This window comes from Aristolochia californica, unplaced genomic scaffold, assembly GCF_029961685.1.
Source record: "Aristolochia californica isolate CCGP_79_NKW_82.1479 unplaced genomic scaffold, dmAriCali1.0.hap1 SCAF_16, whole genome shotgun sequence".
NCBI classification, from domain to species: Eukaryota; Viridiplantae; Streptophyta; class Magnoliopsida; order Piperales; family Aristolochiaceae; genus Aristolochia; species Aristolochia californica.
The window spans coordinates 17,754,053-17,770,432 of NW_027181837.1; the positions used below are offsets into that span (position 1 = coordinate 17,754,053).

Sequence of the window (16,380 nt, forward strand, 5' to 3'; positions counted from 1 at the left end):
GATGGGGATCTTTCTGTTTTTGTGACTCCTCGAAGGATGCCCGGGAACCCCCGCCTTTCTGCCCCCTTCTTCTCTCTAAGCTTGTCTCTTCTCTCTCGAAGGTGATCGCGCTCCTGCGTCGGCAATCCGAGGTATTTCATCTACTCTTCTGAGTTTTTCTCTTTTGAGACCCTAACCTTTGTGTTATTCGTGCATCGATCTTTTCTTGACGAGCTTCAGTCTCCTTCTCGTTTCGGAACTCGTCTAGTATCCTCTCTCGGCCTCATTTGCATTCTTTAAGAAGTAATCGAGGCGTGTTACTAATTCTGTATTTTTTTCATCATTCTAACTTTTTTGTTTTTCTTTCATTCGTTCCCGGTCTCTTATTCGTGTTTTTTTTTTTTTTCTTTTCATCTTTTCGATTAAAGCCAAACTTGTAATTACGGTAATACTTTATCTACTAAGTAAAGGTTAGCAAATATTGTAACTGTTAACTGCTGATTAGTAAGTATTTCTAATGTCAAGTACTGATAAGGAAGTATTTACATTGTTTCCTACTGTTTTGTAAGTAATTTTAATGGGGGTGTGTACTTAATACTTACTATTAACTGCTGTTACTACTGATTGGTAATTATTTAGGAGTATACTTGGTAATGATTCTGGAAGTGTGTCCAATCCTACGTGCTTTTTTCACATCAGCAGTGTGCATAGAAAATACCGGGGAAGGCAATCATTTACTTTTTTCTTCTCTCAACAAACAATATGTCCTGACGTGAGCACTCTACTTCGCAGCTTGCCTGAGAGGATTCACTCTTCTTGAATTGACATTGAACACTTTTTGTGCTTGCTCTCATTCCTTAGAAGCCCAGCATTTTGTTCTTTCTGAAAATGGGAGATCACAATGATGCCTTCATGCGCAACAGAGATGCTGCTGGCGTCCAGGCACGGACCAAAGCGCAGAATAGAGCCACTGTTCTTCAGCTCAAGCTGGTAAAAAAATTTTAACTTCTCTGTGCTAACTAGTTTCTGTGGAACCCTTGTTTTATTGTTTGTATTTACTTGGGTCAATTCCCAGTTTTTTTTTCTTCTCTTGATCTGTTTTATGCTTTTACTATTGGGATATTTTGAGTTGGTGTGATGTCCTATAGATTTTCTTGTCAGCGTTAGATCCAGCTTTTCTCACTTTGGTTTGAGGATCTTTGCTTTACTGCATTGACAATTGAAGGCATCTGTTCTATGAAGATCTTGTCAAATGTTTGATTAGTTAACAAAATAATTCATTTTGTTTTTATGTAGATATTTCACTGGTTATTTTGGCAGCTCAGATCATGGTAGTTGTTTTTGTAAAGCTGATATCTTGCTTAGGCACTTACCATTTTGGTGCGAAGGTGCCAACATAGAAAATGGATTCTTTTACTGCCAAAGAGAAAAGCAATGGAAAATGAATCATTAAATTTATCTTTTATTATGAAGGGAAGTTGTTTTAGTTCAAGTTTTGTCTTTTTTCTTTTTTCATTTTATTTTCCTTGCAGATTGGGCAGAGTCATCCCACTGGTCTTACTTCTAACCTTTTGAAGCTTTTTGAACCCCGTCCACCACTTGAACACAAACCTCCTCCAGAGAAAAGGAAATGCCCACCTTACTCAGGTATCTGGTATCTCATTGAATTGTCTCTTAGTTATTTTGAAAGCTTAAGCCTGTTCAAGTAACAAATACACTTGTGATCTGAAGGCGTAGCACAATTTGTGAATCATTTTGCTGAACCTGGAGATCCGGAGTATGCTCCACCTGTTGAAGAGGCTGAAACTTCTGTAAAATATTCTTCTTTTATCTGTTTATCAGTTTTTATACCACAGATTTTGTCATTAAGAGTTTCATTGTGTCTACGCATATCATAATATCCTTGCGTGATATTACCAGTCAGTTTCCAGTGTCAATATTGCATGAATCTGTGTCACTGCAATGGTGTTTTTTCGTTTTGTTACTATTTTTTTTTTGACAATTTGTGGAATTGTTGCCATGTGCTTCTTTCACCCTTTTTGCTTTGTTTATCAGGCTCAGAGGAGAGCCAGAATTCACAAACATCGTCTAGATAAGGGTGCAGAAAAGGCTGTTGAAGAACTTCAGAAATGTAATCATCCATTAGGGAATCTACTTTAGTTGATATATTGTTTTGATGAAGAAGTTTCTTGGTGGTTATTTATGTTCTGCCTTGCATGCAGATGATCCATCAAAAGATCCAAATATAACAGGTGATCCATACAAGACATTGTTTGTGGCACGATTGGTGAGTCCTTCAAGTTTTTTTCGTTCTTTTAAATCTTTGTTCCTGGTCTATGATAGATCTTAATGTTCTTATGTTTCATTTACGATTTGCAGAATTTTGAGACAACTGAGCACAGAATCAAAAGGGAATTTGAAGCTTATGGGCCAATCAAGCGGGTAAGTATTTTTGAGCATCCCCATGTGGGGCTGAGGTTTATTGATGTTGACTTGGGTAAGCAGTTCAGTGAACATGTTCATGTTGCGCTGACTTGTATTTTCAGAGAAACACATCCAAGTTACAAATCTGAAGTTTGGACAATTTGCTTTAGTAGCATTCTAATACATTTATGTTCTGGCCTCAATCAAAAAAATATGAACAATATCAAAATTTTCTCAGTAAGAGGTATGCCGGGTATGGAAATTATGCTTCTTTTGCATGGTTAGGTGTTCAAGCGGAAAAGTTTTTCAAATAGAGGAAGCAAGTAGATTATATGGTCTTGTATTGTTACAGGTTCTAATATTTCTATTATCATATTTCAATTGTGTGCCCTGGTGAATGAGGTATTATTAAGTGCACATTCATCAATCTGTTTTCGGTCAACTGGGTTTGAATGATGATGGAAACATACTTGGATATAAACGCCATTCACCTACAGTGTCAGGTGCACTAGCCAGTTATGGTGCATCTCTTAATTTCTACATGAGCATGTTTGAAACATAAACCTTTTCACCATTTTGAGTTTGGCCTATGTTGTACTGACATTATTAGGGAGTAAGGTGGGTGTTTTGGCTTCAGGCAGCAGTGTGGGTTTGTTTTTTCTCCTTGCGTTTCACTTTGTTTTGATGCCCAATAAATCTTGTAGAGATTCAGATGCTCTATAATTCTGGTTATGCCTCTTTTCTTTTCCAATGTGAATTTCTATCCGTGGTAAGAGGATAGTGATGATCTGTGTTAAAACTGGTTTCACTGGACCGCACCACCTTCTCCTTTCTTCTTTTTCATTTTTCTATTTTCCCTTTTTTTGGATCCACTCTGTTGCAATCATGCTGCTGTATCCTTCATGGCAAGCTGTAAAATAAAAGGAGAGGTGGGTAATGATGCATTATGCCTCGTTGTCCTCTTCTCTCAAGCTTTGAAAGAAGACCATCAACTTGAACATCCTTATTTTCATGCTGCTGGGTAATCATAAGTCGTGAGTATTAGCAGGTTTTTTCCTATGATTTTCCCTCATTTTTTCGAATTCGCATTTTACTTATCTACTAAGAATTTTTTTCTTGATTTCAAAGGGCAATTGAAATTCTGTCCACAATTCAGAAGATATCCTGGAATTTCTATATTACATAGTTATTAGTTTGCTATTTTAAATTTTCCCTGGTAAGGGGATGGTAAATATGTATCCCAACTGCTAAATCGGCCACATACATCAGTTTTGTGCGAAGTCATTGGCAATGGTGGTGATTCATCACGCGTGGCGGAGGCATGCACCTTAAAAGGTGAGCACGGCTAGTGAGGCATAGTGCCTGTCTGCCGTGTGCCATATAGGATTTAGTGCTTTGAGAAGCCTTTTGATCATTATGATACCATTGCCTAAATTGTGGATCAGTTCCATATTTGTACTAACGTTTTGCTTTGTTATGGTTGTGTGGTTGATATTTGTAACTGGGCTTTACCTTTGCTTTGTTGAACATCTCAGGTTCGTTTGGTTACGGATAAGGAGACAAATAAACCAAGGGGCTATGGATTTGTGGAATACATGCATACTAGAGATATGAAAAGTATATGGCCTTTTGAATTATGATGAAGTAATTTTTTAGTATTACCCTGTTATTTTGGTTCTGATGTTTTCTGATCATGTAGCTGCTTATAAGCAAGCGGATGGAAGAAAGCTGGATAATAGAAGAGTACTTGTCGATGTTGAACGTGGTAGGACTGTAGCAAATTGGCGCCCACGTCGTTTAGGTGGTGGACTTGGATCAACCAGGGTTGGAGGGGAAGAAGTTAATCAGAAGTACTCGGGCAGGTATTTTATATATTGTTATCCTGCCGCAGTATCTCTTTTTGAGTTTTTTGCAATTATTTAATACCTTTTTATACAAATCTTGTAGTTGGGAAATTTTGGGTTTCTGATTTCATTTGGTTATTAACGAATCTCAGTTAGGTTAAATCCAATAGGCTGCTTAGGATTGTCTAAAGGAGAAGAATATGTATCATCCTCATAAAATGTTGGTCCAAGTTTTGTATACCAACTCACAATTTAGTGGCAGCCCATATGTTTTATGGTGATTCACTTTTTGTTGATTACAGTTAAGTGGGAAAAAGTCTCAAATACACCTAAACATGTTTGGGTGTAGCCTTTGGCTACCAACCGAGCTTTATATCTTTCAATGGGCCCATCAACATTATATTTGATGTTATGCACCTAATGACAACCAACCACTATAACGCTGCTAGGGGAATCGACCAAAGTCGGTCTTCCTATTCTGTAATGCAGACATTTCATCATCCATAGTTTTCTTCTATTCATGCACACACAAGGCATCCTGCACCTTGGTAGGTGTAGAAGTATTGGACACCGAAGTAGCAAAAGACTTAAATGAAGGAGATAAATTATGGAAAGAAACATACTTGGAAATAGGATGCCGAATACATTTTCTGATGCTGATAGGAAGGTGCAAATCATCGAAGATAGGACCTGCACGAAGATGATCTGACCATGTTAAGGGGTGCCATATCACGAGTTTGAGGTTGTATTTCATGCTTGAACTGTTGTTTGTGCACCTTTCTACGTTGATAAACTTGCACAGGTTTCTATGGATTAGAAGTAGATGGTATAGCAGGACTATTATCCATAACAAGGAGAGGAAGAGGAGGCTCATTAGCCACTACAGGAGTAGATGGCGACTTAGAAGTAAAACTAAAGAATGGTGTAGACTCAAAAAATGTTACCTCTACTGAAATATATGTTCTCTGGTTGTTAGGATCATAACATTTGTAATCCTTCTGAGTATGAGGATAACCCAGAAAAATACACTCTATGGCATGAATGGAGAATTTATCAATTTGATGACCAACTTAGTGAACAAAATAAAGGGAACCAAATACCTTGTGTGTGACATCAAACAAAGAAAACTCGAGCTTCAATACCTGCAAAGGAATTTTCCCTCCCAATATGGAAGAAGGCATCCTACTGAAATATATGTTCTCTTGTTGTTAGGATCATAACATTTGTAATCCTTCTGAGTATGAGGATAACCCAGAAAAATACACTCTATGGCATGAATGCAGAATTTATCAATTTGATGACCAACTTAGTGAACAAAATAAAGGGAACCAAAGACCCTGGGTGTGACATCAAACAAAGAAAACTCGAGCTTCAATACCTGCAAAGGAATTTTCCCTCCCAATATGGAAGAAGGCATCCTATTGATCAAGTAATAGGATATTAGAACCGCATCTCCCAAATACGATTTGGGGACATTCATTTGAAATAAAAGAGTGCATGCTACTTCTAACAAATGGTGATTTTTTCTTTCTGTAATTCCATTTTGTTGTGGAGTTTATGCACGTGAAGACTGGTGAATAATCCCTTGAGCAGTTAAAAAAGAAGCAAATTTATGATTCATAAACTTAAGACCATTATCGGAGAAAAAAATACGAATTGTGGCACCAAATTGAGTTTTTATTTCATTAAAAAACTGAACAAATACATTGAAAACTTCTGATTTTTCCGAAAGGAGATATACTCAGGTAACTCTGCTGTAGTCATCAATGAAAGTTGTAAAATATTGACTATCAAACAAATTGGAAGTGCTACATGGACTCCAAACGTCTGAATGCACTTGACTATGACTGCTACTCAAATGAAATGAACTCTAATGGTGCTTCCCAAGTTGACATGATCGACATTGAAAAAGTATATCTGAAAAAGTGTAACTATCTTGTCACCCTTGTTCATACTGAAAACTTTACTTACAGCTCGTAGACCCTAGGGAAATTGCTTTCCTAATAAAAAATAGAGTCAAGAGTCTTCCACATATCCCTTGTTGCAATAATTTTTTTCTTAACGTCGAGGCCAATTTAGATAGTTTGCCCCATTAAGCGTACTAGAAGTAATTTGGACTTAATCCTTGGTCTCTATTGACTTGGTGTTATTAGTGGGAGTAATAACCTCTCCAGAATCAGCCATATTAATCCCTACTCACAGCCACAATAATAGCTATAGTACTATGCCATAATCTTTCTCCAAAAAAAAAAAGTATTTTGTCAAAGAGCATGCCACATCACTTGAGATAAACACTTCACAAACTCACCAACGAGTATGCGTAGATACTTGTGGGCCCCACTTTCCAAAAAACTGAATTAGGGTTCACACACGACCTTGTGTGATATACATAATCAATCTCTTATCTCAACAATTGCAGGAATTTAGAATGAAAGAACAACAATTAAGAGGCGAGGAAGACCTACGCAAGGAAATCTGTCCCAGCCTAGGTGATGTAGGTGGTACTTTAGAACTTCATACAATCCTTATAGGATCACCACAACACATAATAACTACTTTACACAAGACAAGCCATTAACCCTTCTGTTGAGGCATAAAGAAGAATATGAATCTGACTTTTGAACTCGTTCTATAGGAGGCAATTGAGGAACTCTTGTCTTGAATGAACACGTAGCCTTTGGGAGAAGAGGGATTCGACTTTAGGCTTGAATTTGTGGATCAAGTTTCTTTGACACCATTGGTGGGTTGAGCACGGTTCCATCCCACAATGACTGGCCACTTAGGAGGCCTGTTCTTGAACCTTATAACCTATTAACTTTTCTTTCCATTTCTCAATATGAGATTTTTTTCCACCCAATACTCTCTCACGTCCATGCTTACACATAACTGGTTTGAGATGTGGGCACAAACCGTCAACGGGGCACATAGACTCCTACCTCATGGAGCCTACAACACAAACTCACCTTATGGAGCCACAGCACAAACTCCTACCTCATGGAGCTCACAATACACAATACAAATTGGCCTCAATCCACACACACAACTTGCTCTTATACCATGTGAAGAATGAAAATAGAAGATAAATTGGAGAGAAAATAAAGAAATTAGAGAGAAAAGGAGACGAAGAAGGCAGTGTAGAGCCTGTTGGGAGTTGGGTGTTGCTTTGAGCCTCGGTTCCATCCCAAAATGAGTAACGACTTAGGAGACATATTACTCTAACTTTATAACCCATTAACTTTTCTTCCTAGTTTTCAATGTGGGTTTTTTTTCACTCAACACTCCCCCTCTCGTTCATGCTTATATTTAATGGGCCTGAGACGTGGACACAAACCCTCAACGGGGCACAAGGACTCCTACTTTATGGAGCCCGCAAAAAATAGATAACCTGAAGAGCACAAACTTGGCCTCGACTACACACACAACCTGCTTTGATATCACTGTTTGGTGTTGGGTTGAAAGCGCTCTATCTCAAAATGACTTAGGCACTTAGGAGGCTTATTACACAACCTTAAAACTCATTAACTTTTCTTCCCTTTTTTAATATGAGACTTTTTCCCACTCAACAGTTTTTTTTTTTTTTTTTTGAAATGATGCTGAATTTTATTAAGAGAGCTCAAACGAGCAGATTACAAGAGGGGAAACCTTCAAAAAATTGTTACAACTGTGAATTGATTATATAGCATTAGATTCAAAAGTATTTTTCTATTATGCTCTAGTACTTCTACAAGACCTTCTTTTTGATAGAAGGGCCACAATTTTTGCCATATATGATAATAAAAAAAACTAGTTGAAATTGTTCCTATTTTCTAGTTGTTGTAGTTGTTTTAACGTTGATTCTGATTCATGCTTGGGCTTTAGATTTTTTTAACAAAGGTGGAAAGTTGGTTGTTGTGTCCTTTATAGTCTTTTTTTTTTAAACGGTATAGATTTTATTTCAAAGTAAAACAAGAGAATACATCAAGGCAGACCAAGGGACCCAATTTAGCACACAAATTAACAATTAAATTGGTTGATCTAAGTAAATGAGACCAAGTACAACTAATAGTGAAAACAATATCCATAATATCAAGGAAAAACTGCCAGCGACGCCATGAGGAGGTAGTTGAGCACCATCCGCTGACGACTTTGGAGTCTCCTTCCACAATAAGCGGACCTCTGAAGCAATCCTGAAATATGCGAAGGCCGTGGAAGAGCCCAGAGAGCTCAGCAGTAGTCAAGAGGACCGGAGTAAAAAATAATAGCAGAGCTTTCAGGATAAAAAATCACCCCACCAAAGATGGCCAAACTTGGGTTTCCAAAGGCGCTGTCATCAAAGTTAAACTTATAAAAGGGAATGAACATCTGAGCAATAATCTTCCAGTTGGTGCGGGTAGGGGCACAAGAGAGGCAAACAAATTCTTTCCGAGTGCGGATCCATGTAGAGATGAAGCCCGTAGCAGTGCAAATCACCTCAACAACAGAGTGAGAAGCACAATCAAACCATCTAGAGTTCCTCTCATTCTAGAGGCACCAAGGGATGTAAGCAATGCATGCAAGTAACAGGAGCTTGCTGGGGCTGGGGAAGTGAACCCCAGAGGAGTAGCGGCACATAGTGCTTAGGTTGGGGGGAATGCAGAAAATGAGGCCCATGCTGTCAATCATAGAAGTCTAGACCTGCTAGGCAAAAGCACAATGAAGGAGAAAGTGGCTAATAGTCTCAACTTCCATCCCGCAGAAGGGGCTAAGAGGATCAAGAGCAGTGTTGCCACGCCTAATAAGATTGTTGGTAGTGAGGATCCTATTGCGGCAAGCATTCTAGAAGAAAATTTTCACCTTGGGAGGAGCCAAGAGGCACTAAGCAATGGCGGCTGAGTGAGGGGCAGGAGGCCAGGTCCAGCCCATAAGATGGCGTTAGGTTGAGGAGATTGAGAAACACCCGCTGTTGTTAGGAAGCCAAATCGACCTGTCAATAGACCTTAACCCTAACAAGACCATCAATCAGGCTACAAACAGATATAGCCTCCTCATCAATAAGGCCACGTCTCAGACGAAGATCCTAGGAGCCATTTCCCCAAGCATTAGAGGCAGATAGGTCACGACGAGTGGTGAGTTGCAGAAGTGGCGGGTTGGATGGGGCAAGAGGGCCATCGCCCGACCACCAATCCGTCCAAAAACGCAAGTTGGAGCCATCCCCAAAAAAAAACCGAATAGTAGCATGGAATGTGGAAAGCAGATGGAGCATGGCCTTCCAAATAGGGGAGAGGTAAAGACTGTTGCCATCAGTAATCCATCTATCTCCAAGATGTCGTAGCTTGGAGGCCACCATTGGTTTCCTAGATTCCCCCGAGGGGGAATTGAGTTTATAGAACCACGAGTAACAAAGCGTGACCCATTTCTTTGGTGTGTCTGATCCAAGTCCGCGTAAAGACTTCAGCATATAAATACCATCCCAACTAACTAGATGATAATGGAACTCATTCCCAGTGCCACGCCACAGGAAGCATATCTTGATCATGTTGATGCGCCGACTGATGGAGGCGGGGCAGGGTAGGAGCAAGTGGAAGTAAGACACGAATTGAGAAGAGTCAGTCTGCTCGCCTTGGAGAGCATCCTACCCTTCCAAGTGGAGAGCCGACGCTCAAGCCGCTCAATGATCAGTGCCCATTATCCCATCCAAGGCTAACAATCAGTAAGAGGAAGGTCCAAGTAGTAAGAGGGGGCAACTGCAATCCAAAAGTGTTTGCCATGAGCTGAAGCACGACCTTAATGTTGTGGACTTGATCAAGCTTGCCAGCACCGAAGTAGATAGTGTCGTCCGCAAACTGAAATAGAGGGATATCAAAACAACTCTGATCTAAAACGGCCTCAAGCTTATCAATACTGCGAGTAGAGTAGAACTTATAGGATAGGTACTCAACAATAATGTTGAAGAGAAGCGGGAAGGGGATCTCCTTGACTGATGCCACGAGAGCCCTGGAAGAAGCTGCAGATCATGCCATTAAGGAGCAGAGAGTACGAAGCCGAAGAGATACAATTGAGAATCCAGAATCTCCATCTGTCCCCGAAACCCATGCACTCCATAATGTCGTCCAGAAGGGACCAACTCACCTGGTCAAAAGCCTTTTCAAGCTCAAGCTTGAGGACAAACCTTGGGAGATCCAACTTGACAAAATGATCAACAATCTCATGCATGGCGCTCTGAATCGAGGATGTCCCGGCCTCTAATAAAAACACTTTGAACCCAGTGGATGATGGCAGCAAGAACAACCTTAAGGCGACAAGCTAGGATTCGAGCGATGATCTTGTACGGGCTTGAGACGATGTTGATCAGTTTGAAGTCATGAGGGCACTCAATGCTAGCTTTCTTTGGCATCAAGCAAAAAGGGAGGCACCAACACTCTTAAAGGTGATACCTCGATCGTACAAGCTATGGACCTTGGAAATGACGTCCGATTTTAGAGTTGACCAACAAGCTCTGTAAAGTTCCTCCTTATAGCCGTCAGGCCCTGGGGCCTTATCTCGAGGGAGCCCCAAGACTGCACCCTCAACCTCCAAGTTCGAGAAAGGGAGCTCAATGAATGCTGCCAAGGTGGGAGATATCGCGGTGAAATGGAGGCTAGACAGGTGGGGTCGGTGGTGGCACTCCTCCCTATAGAGATCTATAAAAAAAATGAGAACAACATCAATATTAGCGGCCTTATTTGAGGTAACTTCATTGCCGATAGACAAAGAAGAAATCCGTTTAGTCCTCCGGCGGGCCAAGGCGATAGCATGAAGAACTTTGGGTTGGCATTGCCCTCGGCCAACCACTTGAAGTGGGCCCTTTGCTTCCACTGAACCCGTATAGTGTGAAGAGTAGTTTGAAAACTGCATTGAAGGGAGATGTGGTTGGAGAATTCTGTATAAGTCACCTTTGTTCCTCAATCACATCAAGGGCAGCAATATGAGACTTAAGAGAGAACTTGGAGAGGTGGCAGTAAGGCGACGTTTTGAGGATCAAGATTTGAGTTTTTCTTTGAGGCGCTTCAGCTTGTGCGGGAGGGACCAGCTGTCATAATTAGGGTCTTCAAGAGTCCCCCACCAAGAGGTGATATTATTGGCAAAGTGGTTGTCCATCTACTAGGTATTGTTAAAACCTAAAGGGGGCAAGGCCCCATTTATCAAGTTTGGTGTCAATCTGAATGGGTCAGTGGTCGGAGCCAGTGCAGCTCAAGACCAAACCACAAGTGCTCCCCGTAGAGCCGGAGCCAATCACCTGTGGCAAGGAAGCGGTCCAACTTGGAAAGGATGGGAGGTTGTTGTCCGTTTGACCATGTGAATGTCTTGCCAGAGAGACTAATTTTTTCCAATTCAATGCTGTGAATAAAATCAGCAAATTGCCTCAGGTTGGTGGAGATTCTGGTAGCAGGGGGAGACTTCTCGTTGCAAAAGCGAATAGCATTAAAGTGCCCAACAAGGAGCCAGGGGATGGGCAGTACGGCAGTAGTTCAGTGAGCCCTTCCCAATAAAAGCGGTGTATTGGTTGGGATCGTAAATGCCAGCCAGCCCCCATGTGAACCCAGTCCATCTATTACCCAGCTTGATTTCGATAGGGAAGGAACCAGTAACATGATCTAAGACCTCAACCACGGAGGAGTTCCAAAGCAGAAGAAGGCCATTGGAAAATCCATTTGCATTAATAGCAAGCCAATCCAAGTTACTACAACCCCAAAGATCATGTACCAAGTGGTCAGAAGGATTCTGCCATTTAGATTCTTGAAGGATTACAATAGAAGGGTGGCTCCTAGAAAGGAGATTTTGAACAATGGCTCGCATTCTTGGAGATCCAATACCTTGAACATTCTAAAAGATTACAATAGAAGGGTGGCTCCTAGAAAGGAGATTTTGAACAATGGCTCGCATTCTTGGAGATCCAATACCTTGAACATTCTAAAAGATTACAATCCTTTTTTGCCTTTTCTGCTAACTCCTTTTGCGGCCTTGCCTCCCTAGAGGTTATCATTGTATATCACTCCCATTCTTTTAGCCAGCTCGGATATGCGACTCCAAGTTTCTTCATCGAACTGATCATGCTTAGACTGCAAAGCCAAGTAGAACTACCGGTTTCTGTCACTCGGTGGAGGAAAGCAAAAATCTCCTAGAACAATATCCCCCGGCAGGTGGGGTGGGCAACTGGATTCCCCAGGAAAGGGGGCACAGGCAGCAGTACGGCGTTGGCGTTGGTAGGTGGCCAACTGTGGCGGCGAGCCAGTAGCAAGACGGGGGTCGCCAGAGGGTGAGTGCTTGGGCCGGCTGGTCACAAATGATGAGGACTTGCTGTCAGAAAGAGGGGAAATGGGTTTGGGAGGGGTCTGCGATGTTTTTAACCTTGGTTTCCTAATGCACACGATATAAGGGATTGAATGATGAACTAAGTTTGACAACGTACTGTATTGTGATAGATTCTGCTTTTTAAGCTGGAAATGAAGTTCTTGTTAGTGACATGGATGAATTTAAGAAAAAGTGACTGAAGAGAGGGCTGTAACACAGGTCTCAAGCAAGGTAATGGACTCAAAAGATAGCAAAAGAGGTTTAGGGATTCATGCCCTGACCCACAAGCTTACTTCCCCAAATAGCTGACTTACAACCTTAAGACGTGTTTTTCTAGGACTAGGAGTCCTAAGAACTTCCTTCTCTAAGACTCCTAAATAGAATTAAACTCTACTTAGGAACGACTGTTTCAAATTTAGCACCTGAGTGGCAGTCAGGAGAGGAGACTAATTCCACTCCATGCATGCACCCCCTAATACATAAAAAATTATTTTATCCCTGTAACCTTATGACAGTTAGGTGAAGAGAGTAGTTCCTCTCCATCCATGTACCCCCTAATACATTAAAAGAACATTCTATTCCTGAAGCCTTAAGCCGATTCCCTTCTTATTTTTCTTACACTAAAATTACACAAATACCTCTTATCAATTACCTTATTACATGACTTTTCTATCATATTTGCTGTTTTTACCAAGTTAAATTCTCATTTTAGGTGGTAATTAAAATTTCTGTATGATGAATCCAGTAAGATGGTCAGAAGGTAGGATTTTATTGTGGTTAAAAAAATAATAAATTTCAAAAAAAAAAAAAGGATTTTATTGTGGTTAAAAAATAAAAAATTAGGATTTTGTTGCGGTTAAAAAAATGATAAATTTCATAAAAAAAAAAAAGATGGTCAGAAGGTTCATACCTCTTTTAAGAGACATTCAGGTGATTAGTTGCCACCTTGAAGGCTAGCGGATCTTCATAATGTCTGTACAACTGCAGAAAATGAAGTATGTGATTTCTGTAGGATTGTTAGAAGGACATGGTGGCTCATTAGTATCAGTCAGTGATTTTGTTATGACGTAGGGTCTTTGATTCAATATTTATAAACTGAGGGGAAATTTAAAATTTTGAAAAATGCTAAGATTATTTAGCGTGGGGAGGACAAGCAAGCAGGGAAAAAACAAGGCAGGCACCTCTTCATGAAAATTGCCTAGTGCAAAAACAAGAAAGATAAAATACAGGAGCAGTTAGAGTGTATGCCTGATCACAACTAATTCATCGACAGAGGATCCTACCAGGGCAAGGCGGTCTGTCACCATGTTAGCAAATCTTGGGATGTGCATGCAGTGACAAAAGGACTGGTTCAGTACAATATCCAGCTGAGGAAGTACCTTCATGGGGGATTCCTGTCTACAATTTCGTAGAGTTTGGAGGAGGTGCAACATATGCCACGCAGCAAGGCATTTAGGGATTTTTTAATTTGTGCTTTTGGATTCAAGTATGGCTGGGCCTTGGGTCGTCTTTAGCCACCTTTCTGAACAAGATGCCTAATGCGTGCATGAGCTGCCAAAGGCTTTTGGGCAGGCCTTGCATATGATAGCTACGCTGGCTTGTTAGTGTAGCTACGATAATGCGACCTTATAATATTTCAAGTTACTTTGTATTGATATTTAAAGAGATGATTCACAAAGTTACATTGTTGGGAGCTTTTAAGCATATTTATTTTCAAATCAAAGTTATGCTACTGAAATTTGAACTAGAATATTCACTAGGGTTAGCTATATTCTACTCGTGTTTGCCCAATATTTCTGCATACCTGTTTTACCTAGTTGTAGATTTTTAGTTGACTATCGTTAAAAATATTATGTTTTACCTGTTTGTTTTTTTTTTAACTCAGCTTTTAGATGGTTACTTGTGTTACTACATTTGAAAACCTAATGCTGTCTTGAAGTTTGGTGTACGTATGATTAAAAAAAAAAAAAAAAAATTCCTCCAAATTTTCAGAGAACCACAGCAGATAGCATCAGGAGCTCGGTCAGAGGAGCCGAGGGTAAGAGAAGATCGACATGCAGAGCGGTAAGTGTGTTGCTTGCTTATCATGTGATTCACGATTAGTATTATCCTACTTTGAATTTTATTAAACTCAATGTTCAATTCTCAGGGATCATGAGAGATCTCGGGAAAGAGGTAGGGATAGTGAGCGTGACCGCGAAAAATCCCGTGAACAGTCGAATGATAGAGCACGTGATCGTGATGCAAGGGATGATAGGCATAATCGGGACCGTGATCGTGAAAGAAATAGGGACAAAGACAAGGAAAGGGAAAAAGATCGTGGGCGTGACCGAGACCATGGACGGAACCGGGACCGAGAGCGTGGGCGTGATTACGAACGGGACCGTCGTGATCGCCATAGAGACCGGGAGAGAGACCATGATCGTCGTGGGCGTAGTACTCATGAAAGGGATGATGATGAATACAAGTCAAAGCAGGAAAGAGATGGTGAGAGAGACAGAGACTATGACCATAATGAACCTGATAATGGGCAGGAGCGTGAACATCATGGTGGATATGATTATGAGCGAGAGGAAGCACCCTACGACCAAGCCCATCGGAAGGAGCTGCAGACTGATCGTAGTCGTTACAGACACCGTATGGGCGATGGTGATGATGATTATCATGGACGATTTGAAGGAGATGCAACTGAGGATGCTGATCGAGAATATCATCGTTCGACGAGATCTGTGTCTCGGGGTTACGATGCTGAGTAAGAATGATGCAGGTATCTCGAGGATTTAAGTGTTAGTTTTTTTTTTTTTTTTTTTTTGGATTGATGTTAGATTTGCACTCCATGCACTGCGACAGATACAGACTTTTTAGGGTTAGGATGGTTTGTCCGCTAATTATAATTGGATTTTATTTGTTTGTTCTATTATAAATAAAGGTTTATTATATTAAAATTATATAAGTAAATAAAATTTTTCACTTTTGAAAAAATTTAATAAATTATTTCACCAATAAATATTTTTAAAAATAGAAAAACATAAAAATATGTGAAAAAACATTGATTATTATAAATTGAGTTTTATACTAATATAATATTACTTAAGGGAATACCAACCAGACATTTAGTGGGAGGAATTTCGTCTTTTGTCAATATGTTTTTTGCCCAAGAAATTAGTGATTTGGCTGTTGGTTTGAGTTACTTGATTTGTTAAATTTTGCCAAATTTCGTTTCTATTGAAACACCTGAATGTCTGCCCGGCTGATCCAACTGGGTCCAGAAGCTCGATTCAGCAAAAGACAAAATGTCTCTGTTTCCTGTCCTTTCATTCCGTCCCAAACTTTTTTCACTCCCACTGTTCTCAAGAAACTACAAATTAAACATCCTGATTTTGTTTCGGCGCAGAGGCTACCTAGAACCAAAACAGCTTGTCCTTTCCGTCTTTCGCTGTTTCTGCGTTTTTCATCGGACCTGGCATCTTCAGCTATTCCTGACAAATTTCCAAAAAATAAATGAAGCATATGATCTTTCTTTCAGGAGGGATTCCGCTATTTTCGAGATTTCATTCAATGAGACAAACAGAAAGCAGTAGAAAGCTCACCCACTCTTCTTTCTCGTGAAGATGATACTGGGTAGGAGCGGGAAGCATCCCTGAAGCTTCGGCCCTTCTTCCATAAGAGCCATTCTGCTTCAATTTGAATCTTTAATGGGGTATCGTCGTCTTCTCGTCCCGGGAAGCTTCGTGGAAAAAACCACAGGAAGATGTGATCGGTTTCAGACATCACCATCCAAGGATTTATGTGAGATAGCTGAAGCGCAACACGAGAGGCTGTCACCCCGCTGCTTCGTTGTCTT

General features: G+C 40.4%; 1 protein-coding gene across 2 annotated transcripts; it reads left to right on the forward strand.

Annotated features, from left to right (window-relative positions):
* The first annotated feature begins 20 nt into the window (after window positions 1-20).
* On the forward strand, window positions 21-15,475 carry LOC137953386 (U1 small nuclear ribonucleoprotein 70 kDa-like). 2 transcript variants are annotated; one of them, XM_068800760.1, is made up of 11 exons: window positions 21-131; window positions 772-969; window positions 1,512-1,626; window positions 1,711-1,790; window positions 2,035-2,110; window positions 2,202-2,266; window positions 2,359-2,421; window positions 3,939-4,020; window positions 4,103-4,265; window positions 14,529-14,600; window positions 14,686-15,475. In XM_068800760.1, exons 2-11 carry the CDS (start codon window positions 868-870, stop codon window positions 15,290-15,292), a joined length of 1,425 nt encoding a protein of 474 aa, XP_068656861.1. In that variant the 5' UTR covers window positions 21-131; window positions 772-867; the 3' UTR covers window positions 15,293-15,475. The 2 variants fall into 2 exon arrangements, with proteins under 2 accessions (XP_068656861.1, XP_068656862.1); XM_068800761.1 differs by having other exon boundaries at window positions 22-131; window positions 841-969.
* Window positions 15,476-16,380: the final 905 nt, after the last annotated feature.